General features: G+C 36.3%; 1 protein-coding gene across 1 annotated transcript in view; it reads right to left on the minus strand.

Moving 5' to 3' along the window:
- pde6c (phosphodiesterase 6C, cGMP-specific, cone, alpha prime) overlaps positions 1–9548 on the minus strand; it is a 10194-nt gene extending 646 nt beyond the window's left edge. The window contains exons 1-21 of the mRNA XM_051667427.1: positions 8938–9548; positions 6764–6916; positions 6301–6390; positions 6066–6206; positions 5788–5862; positions 5632–5696; positions 4528–4594; positions 3862–3909; positions 3448–3597; positions 2894–3037; positions 2725–2790; positions 2461–2607; positions 2118–2225; positions 1893–2002; positions 1700–1787; positions 1508–1608; positions 1025–1132; positions 855–918; positions 678–752; positions 391–474; positions 41–194 (exon numbers count right to left, since the gene is read on the minus strand). Coding sequence (XP_051523387.1) covers positions 41–194; positions 391–474; positions 678–752; positions 855–918; positions 1025–1132; positions 1508–1608; positions 1700–1787; positions 1893–2002; positions 2118–2225; positions 2461–2607; positions 2725–2790; positions 2894–3037; positions 3448–3597; positions 3862–3909; positions 4528–4594; positions 5632–5696; positions 5788–5862; positions 6066–6206; positions 6301–6390; positions 6764–6916; positions 8938–9405 — 2506 coding nt within the window. The 5' untranslated portion in view covers positions 9406–9548. The remainder of the gene's footprint in view (positions 1–40; positions 195–390; positions 475–677; positions 753–854; positions 919–1024; positions 1133–1507; positions 1609–1699; positions 1788–1892; positions 2003–2117; positions 2226–2460; positions 2608–2724; positions 2791–2893; positions 3038–3447; positions 3598–3861; positions 3910–4527; positions 4595–5631; positions 5697–5787; positions 5863–6065; positions 6207–6300; positions 6391–6763; positions 6917–8937) is intronic.
- Positions 9549–9768: the final 220 nt, after the last annotated feature.

A 9768-nucleotide genomic window follows, 5' to 3' on the forward strand; every position in this document is an offset into this window, starting at 1 on the left:
CCCAAATATTAAAAAAACATAGCTTATGTGTCCTACATACATTTTTTAGACTCTGCCTCTTCTAGTTTTTTTCGTTCATTCTCCAAAGCGTCTACTTTAGCTTGGTAAATATCAGCCAGCTCCTTCCAGTGGACCCTGTTGTTGTTCAGGCCATCAAACATGGGGGTGATCTCCTTGTGGAACCTTGAAAATTCCTACATGAGAAAAGAGGCCCCTGTTAGTGCAAGCCTTCACAAGCCCACCAATCCATCATTCCCTGTCAGAACAATTTAACAATGTTATGATGACATTCCACAAGGAGGCTATTATGGACAATTGCTTAATTTTCTGCTCTTAATGGGATGTCTCGGTTGTAAATAAGTAATAAAAATATGAAAAACCTAAATTTACCTTATACACAAATGAGCACACAAAGTCAATGAAACCACACTGCATCTTCGGAAGTTCATCTGACTTGTTTCTGTCCATCATGGGCTGAGCAGTGATACAAAAGTAAAGTGAGATAAGCAAGCAATTCTTATTTTGGGCACACATTAGTGTTCCTACAGTGCAACCAAATGATAAAAAAAATGAAAGCTCTTCCAGTTATGAAGGAAATTTCTAACATGAAGAATTATACATACGGTGTACCGCAAGGCAGAAAACAAACTAGGTTAAGTTGATCTTTACAAACTCACAATGGGTTGCTGGTCAAGTACAGTCCTCTCCAGGTCTCCCTGCTCCCAGAATTCAGCTGCCACCATAAGAGCCACCTTCAGGAAAAGAACACCTTTATATAGAGGTCAAACATATCCCATGGACTATATTCTAACCTAGTGCTGGTTAAGACTGTTGATGAACAAACTTGCACCTACTTTGCTCTGGACTTCCCATGGCTTGGTAATGGCAGACAAATCACAACCAGTCATCATCATTGCCCTGTTTGGAATAATAATAATAAAAAAAAACAGATCAAAAAAGGTATTCAAACCCTCAATTAATTGAATTCTCAATGGAGCAAGGTTCTGTAGAAATGAATGCTTACATAATGATTTCCTTTCTTATGGGGTTGTTGGCCACATAGGCAATGGCTTCCTTCTCATCACTCATTGGTTCGGTGGCATCAACGATCTTCTGGAACATTGTTCTTTTTCTGGATTAGTAGAAAATTTGAATCATCATCAATACAACTTTATTTGAAACTCCAACTTCACCCTTCCTTGGTCTTGCAAATCATTTTGACTCATATTTAAAATGGTTCTAAATGGGTCAGAAAGTTTCTCAAGACCAAGGAAGGGTTAAGACAGTAGCTGTGTTTTGTTACATGGCAGCTGGCTTTTAGCTGATCTAAGCTGTTAATTAGCTGGCCCAAGCTGATCAACCAACCATCATGACCACCTGAAGCTAATTTGACCAGGGGATGGCTGGTTTGTTGCTAGTCTAAGATGATCTACCATGTTCCAGCTACCAGATAAGTACCATCATGTCCAGCAAGTGATATTTTCAAGACATGTTCTGGATTGCTTACTTGAAATACAAGGCCAGGTCTGTAGCAATGATGCAGACATCATGTAAGTGCTGCACTGTTTCAAACTGCCGTTTCTGCAGACTTTGGAAAATGTTAACGTTCTGTAGAAGAACAAAGAAACAAGATGTTGGATTGGTTAATTTTAGAACATTGCAACATTACATTTTAAAAATGTTTTGTGAGATAGCAAACCTCTTCTGCCATGAGAGTTTTGCTGTATTCAAGATGGTGCCTTTCCAAGATGGAGGAGCCATGAAGCTTGGCCAGAGGCGATGCGCTCCTACAAAGGAAATGGAAGGATCGTGAACAAGTCCCAAACAAAAGATCTTCAATGCTTTTTTGTTGTTGTTGGAAATATTAGTTGTTTAAAAATACATTAAATTACTTTGTCTGGTAGAGATTGTTGGTACCCCTGTGGTCAATATCGTGACAGAATGCAGCCGCTACCATTGCAAAGGCGTCAAGATCTGAGTAGTATTTTCTTAGCTTTCCAGTCTGTTGGACAAGCAAACATCATTAACTCTATTAAAATGATGACCTCCTTGGTGGTTTTGTACAATTTTGCCATTCTTCTTGTTGTTAAGTAACATGATAAGACCGAAAAACTCACTTGCAGAAGGCAGAACATGGTCTGGCCCACATTAAACCCATGCCTCCAGTTATGGTAAGTGATGTCTCTGTAGCCTTTTCGTACTGTGTACATCCATCTGGTCAGGACCTGGTGTAGGTAGCATTAAAGTACATGTTCTCCAGCCAGAAAATTACAAGAAACACTATCGTATTGAATACATGTCCTCAAATCTCTATGGCTTTACACACGCAGGTCCAGTAATACTTGATGCGTAGGCTCAACTTGTTTTACTATTTGTTCTAGCAATAGTAAATTAAGTGCTACTTGGACAATAAGTTATATTGTGTTAATGTATTTTGCAACAAGAGAAGCTCATTCTCACCTCTGCTGGCACTTTGAACTTCTCCACCACTCCAAGTTCAAAGAAGCAGCGGATTCCACACTTTATAAGGTCTACCTCAGAAAGGGGAAAGTCGCTAAAACTAAACTCTAGCAGATCGACATCTTTGGCTTCTGGAATATTGGCTCTCTGTTTTAAAATACAAGTATGAAACAGATGTCAGCTGAATTAGCAACAGTATCTTCAGTTTGGTAAAGCAAACAAAAGCTCACTTTCAAATTTTTGGTATAGAGGAAACAGTCATACCAAGAGTTTGTACATTTCTTTCTGATCGCAGTCCTCAGGGTTTTGGTCGAACTTCTCCTTTGTATTCTAACAAGACAAAAACATGTTGTGTCAGCACAGTAAAACAGACTGTAGTTTCATCAAAATAAAGATAATTTGAAATATAAGCTCACAAATATAATAAGCTCACCAGAATCTGTTGGACCTCAGCTGGGGTGGCTTTGGTCTGGTACATGACCATTTCCTGTGCAATATCTTTCTTCCACTCCATTCGATTCAGTCTGTCATATGTGTCACAATTCAGTACAGACCATCCTAGAAACTGAGTAAGGGCCTGAAAAAAAAAAAGCAGTAAGTGCAATGTATTTCAGTTGAATGGAGCCAAGAGGAAGATAATCAGGATCGTAAACACCATGGACATTGATGGAGATACATCCTACCCAATATTCAAATGAGTGGTTGACCAATTTGGGCTTTTCAATGGTTAATTCTTTAACTTTTAAATTTGGTCACACCCCAATTCCTGAATATGTGGCTACATGCTTGACAGTTACAATGGGTCTGTGCAATGTTTTATGTGTTTTTATCATTTATATAGTTGAATTGATTTGGGATGTCTTCAATAGCATTTTTTATAATGCTTTTTAGTGTGAGATGGTTTATTTGGTATTATTGTATACTAATTATTTATATAATTTACTGAAGGAGAATGGCAATATTTTGTGTGTGTTTCTAAGGACTTACTTCAGTAATTTGTTCATCCTGCTCATCGAATGGCTTGCCATCTTTTCGGTTGAAGAAAGTGGCAATACCCACAATTTCTTCTTTCTTGTTGACAATAGGTAGGGACAGGACGTTCTTGATGACGAACCCTGACTCATCCACGGCTTCTTTCTGAAAAGTTGAAGCAGGTTCATTAACAACGTGACAGCTAGTAAAAAAGTGAATAGTTCTGCAGAAAATAATAATGATTAAAATAAATAAACGTTGTATAGACAGTTGCCTTGGCAATAAACATAAATGTTCTGTTTGACCTGGCCAAAATCATGTGTAGTCCAGCCAAGTTTGAATATAATTTCAAGGTTACAAGTTTGTATCTATTTCATGGGTTATATCATAAAATAAGCTTTAAAAGAGATGAAAACTGGGATAGTTTACCTGGAATGTAAAGTATTCATCAGCAGCAACATTCATCATGTTACAAATCTGCAAAAAAAAAAAAAAAAAAAAAAAAAAATTTATTTAACTAATCAAAATAGGCAAGAAAATACAGTCATAAGAAAAATAAGTAAGTTTAGAATAGTTTTTTTTTTTTTATCTAAAGCAACTGGTAGTGTACTTATTCAAATCGTCTTGAGTAACCTTAGGTTACAGGAATAGTTCACCCAAAAATGAAAATTCTGTCATGTTGTTCTGTCAAATTCTGATGTTGTTACCAACTTTCTTTAGTGGAATACTGGACATGTTAAGCAGAATGACAGCCTCAGTCACCATTCGCTTTCATTTAATCTTTTTTCCATTCAATAAAAGTGAATGGTTATTGTGGCCAGCATTCTACATCTCCTTTTGTGTTCCATGGAAGAAAGAAATTTCATACAGGCTTAAAACAACAACAGGGTGAGTTAATAATGGCAGAATTTTCATTTTTGAGTGAACTATCCCTTGTTGTATTTCGCTAAAGGGCATAATGGTGGCAACTCAAAGCAGCAACCTTTTGAGCTTTTAACCAGTACACCACACACACCACACTAGCTTTCTCTATTATTTGATTATGGAATTCTTTAGTAGTTTCACTACACATTGAAGAAAATGATTTGGACTTACAAAGCCGTTTTCAGCCACGTAGGTGGGAAGGCCGCTAACAAGTGCCCAGTGATCTACAGGAGGAGTCCTGAAAGCAGTGACATTCCCAAAATGAGAGAGGCTGGCATGCTAGTACAGTATATAGCCAGTATGAGGAAACCCAAACATAATGCCCATATATGTTGAGCATTTCATTTTAAAACCACTGGCATTAATAGGGAGTTGCTTCTCCCTAACAGCTTCCACTCCACTAGATTACATTTTCAACCCCAAAGGTGTTCAGGTCTGGGGTTTGTGCAGGCCTGTCAAGTTTTTCAATGCCAGACTAAACAATAATTTCTTTATGGATCCCACTTTGTGCACAGGGATATTGTCAAGCTGGAACAGAAAAAGGCCCTCCCTAAAATAACTCAAAAAAAGAATGCTGCTTGTTCAATTTACTTAATTAAATTGAATTAAAGCAATTCTAGAACATTTTGTCACAACTTGATTTCATTGTGTTCTATCCATTTAAATTTGTAAAATTTCCATTTTAGTTGGGATTACATGAATACTTTTTGTGGTGTTTACAGTAACATTGATGAAACTGGGCAGGGGATTTCGATAGGGAGAGTAAATGTTCAAATTAAGTGTTATTTTATGTGTTTTTGTGCTAGATGAATATAAAGGGGGATACTTGTTAGTGTTTAATGTTTTGTAATGTTGAGATTCAATAGAGATTCTGTTATGTGGGAGTTTCGGGGGATACCATTATGGTGAAGAGTGGAGCTTGAGCTAATGATGAGAGATGTTGCACATAAAAGCATTGTTTGCTTTGTTGAGCACATGCTGTGCTAATCATACCAAAGTTACTAAAATACACTCTGTAGTGATTTCAGCCAGCATGTATTTTTGAGCTAAGTTGCCATAAAGTTGAAATCACACAATTCTCTAGAATGTCATTGTATGCAAACGTTTTAGATTCATCTTCACTGGGCCTAGCCAAATGGTTCATTAGAAGGGCGTGTTTATACTTTGTGCCATTTTGTGTATGTGTGGTTAGAATGCATGTCCCTCCATTTTCATAGTAGGAATGTAATGTTTGGCAACTAGTATTCTTTTAATAGATATTTAACAAATGCTTACGGTATGACTTTGATCTCCTCTTTGGCTTCCAGAAGATAATCAATGATCTTGTAGAAGTTGACTTCCTGTGAGGAGCACACAGAAATAAATAATAATACTAGTCACTGATACTGGCTCGTTTAACAGAGAAATATGAATTTGTGAGAGGTTGCTTACCCTGCCATCAGGTGTCTTTGGGCCTTTGTATGGCTCCACATCTCCCAGTTTAATCGGCCACTCATCGTAGAACTCCTAAACAATCAGCGCAAAGACGAGCGTTTTAATGAACCGCTTTGGAAAGATGGCAAATTACACATACTCAAGGGCGTAGTTTTGGCTTGAACACTGGGGGGTTGTACTTGCTTGTTTAGATTTTTGGGGGGTTACCAACCCCCATCCCACCCGGAATCTATGCCCTTGCAGATACTGATCAATGGCCACCACATGCCACAAACCTTTTCTTTGGTCATGTCCAGGAGGCCAACAGAGTACCTCTCACACAGGAGGTAGGTTCTCACGGTGTACAGGGCCTTGTGAAACTGTCGCTCAATATCTGTCAACTCTTCAAACACTTTGCTGGCAGACCATAGAAGAACCTGTGGCAGCAATGGGACAATTATCATTGTTTCTATAAGAAAACGCACTTTGAAATGAAAGTCAAACATCAAGGTGTTTAGTCTGAAGCATTACCTGGCTTCTTCTAGATTCCACATTATACATGTATGTAGTATGATGCTGTAGAGCGATGGCTGTGGCAAAAGTGATGTACTTGTTGAAGAGCTTAAAACAGGCAAAAAAAGCAAACATTTTACTTATTAATAATTCATATCTTTATATTTTGGTGTCCAAAAGTCTATAGTAAATAGTATTTGGTATGTTCACGCTATGAAATCCACAAGTTTGTGCAAAAACGCTGATCCATGTTATTCAGCATAATTTTGAGAATGTTTCAAAAAGCATTTTGTGGAAATTTGACCTTTCGTACAAAGACGTTAACGAGGTAAATGTAACACCTTTGTTAATTTGTTTTGTGACCAATTTTTTTTTTCAGAATCTTAAATATTTCTTATACATCTTATACATTTATTTTATTTTATTTGTTGACATATTCGTTTCGTTTACATTTACGTTTTCTTCATTTATTCATACTCACGTCTTCATCTACTTTGGTGAATTCATTTCCTTCGACTTTGTTTAGCGCCATAACCACACCAAGTGGATCTTTTCCATTCATGAGGGGGGCAGTCAGTATGTTTTTAGTGGTGTATCCAGTCTGTTTGTCCACAAAGTCACTGAATCGGGGATTCTAAGAAACAACAAAGGAAATTGTCCATTCAATCCAACCGTTTCATGATTATAAACAACACAAATCATATGTAGTGATCACGATTGTTTACTAATGGCTTTATTATTTTAGCTTATGCAACTGGCTTATTTGCATATATGCATATTAAAAAAAATTTGTTGCCAAAAATAAGAATAATTATACAATTACACATGAATTATGCATATTCCCCCAATTGGATGAACTACAGTTGCTGTAGTATTGCAACAGCTCTTGACAGTATATATATATATATATATATAATATATATATATATATATATATGGTGTATATATTGTATATAATATTGTGTATATATATAGAATACATATGTAAAGTCATATATCAATGAAGCATCAAACATACATTTATTAATTTTTGTTATATGGAGCAATTTTTAGTTGTTCGTACTGCATTATGAGACATTGTTGAAAGACAATGCTTGCAAATGTTATTACATCAGTTATTACACCAAGTAAAGCACTTTTTCACAGCAAAAACAAATACTACAATCATTGATTATGAGAGCTAAAGTATTTATAAGATCACTTTCGATAAGGACTTCTTCTGCGTTTGGATTTGTTCTCTTGTTACTGAGATTAATTCTGCCTAAATTTACACTTGTGTGTTATGTAAAGAAGTTAATACATTTAGCCCTGTCGAGGATAGTTAAGCTGAGGTTCCATTGGTGTCATGATTAAACACCACATCAAGGGTAAATATAGTATCCAGTATCCTTAATCATGTTAACTTTAATCATACTATTTACAAAATAGATTAAAGACCATATACACATGCAGAGTCATTTAAAATACACCTCAGTGAAGGAGTTTGTTGAGTTCTTGTTTCTTTTTTTGGTTTAGTAGTTTTGTAGTTTAGTCAAGGTAATTAAGTATTATAAACACAACAAAAGTGTTTTTTCTTGCTAAAAATATATGATAAGACATTAAGATTTTGTTATAGGTGAAACTTCACATATGTTTTACACAAATGACACTTTATTACAGTTAATTGCACAGTAATAAATAAACCATTGTGTAATTACATTGTAATGTGAACAACTGACCTTTTTACATTTAATTCAGAATTTTTACTGAAGCCTTAGCATATAGCATATAAAAAGTAATGGTCTCTTCCACAGAAATTATGATTCATTTTCTGCAGAGGCTGGTTTGTCATTTGTCTCATGCTAAATAATAGCTATATCTAGCAAGCTACCGGGAATAGAGAAATAAGCTACTTTTCTGCAGGAGGTTGAAGGTCAGATGGCCCGTATCCATAACCATGAGACAAAATAAGTTTAATCCTGCATCAAACTAATAGTTGACTTCCAGGTAACAGAACAGCCTAAGAAGCCTTAGAAGTTATTTGCACGAAACTCTGCATGGCCATTTATGAATGGTTGACATGCCTGTTTCTTGTTTATAGTATACTGTAAAAGGTAAAATTATGCAATGTTTACCTTAAGGAGCCATTTCTACGTGTTCTAAAGGTTGAAAAAGACTGAAAAAAGAATAATTGTCAGTTAACCTAAAAAAAAGCTTTATGTGGTAACATCTAAAATAACTTGTTATATTTGAGTGACAAATATTATTTAATACGAATGACTCAACCTTTTATTTAATATATAATTACATATGACTGAATCAACCTTTAGGCCTTATTTAATTTATCATTTTATTGGACTGAATCAACCTTTTATTTAATTTAATGTTATTTAATATGACTGAATAAACATTTAATTAAATATTTATTTAATATGACTGAATCAACATTTAATTAAATATATTATTTAATATGACTGAAACAACTTTTAATTTATTATAATATATTATTTAATAAGTCTGAATCAATCATTAGGGTTAGATCAGGTAGAAAAGCCTCCTCTTGGTAAACCCCTCTCATTTTCATCCTCTCTTTTTACAGTGTATGTTACATAGAAAACAATTATGTAACAGAACTTAGAGTTACTGGACAAGAAGAATAAACCTTCCTTTACTCACCTGTTTCACATCCGGAATATTAGCTGGCTTTTTCATGGTTGCTATTTGTCCAACTATGCCAATGTCAGTAGGGAACACAATTTCAGACTGAGGGTTGACCAGGTTCGTCTCATATTTCGATGTAGGGGTAACATCAAAGAGACAGGTAGAAAGCTCAGGGATCCCGTTTCTCGCTCTGTAAACGAAATAGCTGCAGCGGTCAGCGTTCACCAGCAAACATATCCTCTGCAGGACCTTGTGCAAGGACTTTTCCATAACCGTCTGTGACTGCAATTCTTTGACCATGTCAAAGATGATGTTGGCCTCCTGGATTTGGCTGACATCTTTGAACGAGGCCCCGTCTTTGATGTCTAGGGTCTCTTTAAAAGCGGCGGTGATGGCCTCACATCTGACCTTCTTGTCGAAATACTCTTTGGCGAACTGGGGGTTATTCTCCAAGTACTTTTCCACACTATCCTTGTCTGCCATTTTCAAGTGTGCTTCTCTGGATGTTCCTCTCACAGATTCATTACTTGTGGGATGTCAAAATGAAAGGATCTCAGTGGTGTTCTCCTTTACACAGGTACATCCTCTAGTGTAGAGATCACCAACTCTGAGAGCCCCTGGTCTTCTCCGACAGGCTGCCAGAGAATAGTGGCTTACAGGCTGAAGGGATGAAAGTGGCCGCTAATTAAAGTGACGTCATGACATTAAACCCCTAAGCTTTCTTAACCTGCAAATCCCCACCCTGATCATTTTATGGTAGACAATCCAACCAGAGGCAAAGACCCTTGTTTTCTCCATAGGAGGAGTTGCACAGAGAAAGTGTTGACATATGACATAATATTTGAC

Source organism: Myxocyprinus asiaticus, chromosome 32 (assembly GCF_019703515.2).
Source record: "Myxocyprinus asiaticus isolate MX2 ecotype Aquarium Trade chromosome 32, UBuf_Myxa_2, whole genome shotgun sequence".
NCBI classification, from domain to species: domain Eukaryota; kingdom Metazoa; phylum Chordata; class Actinopteri; order Cypriniformes; family Catostomidae; genus Myxocyprinus; species Myxocyprinus asiaticus.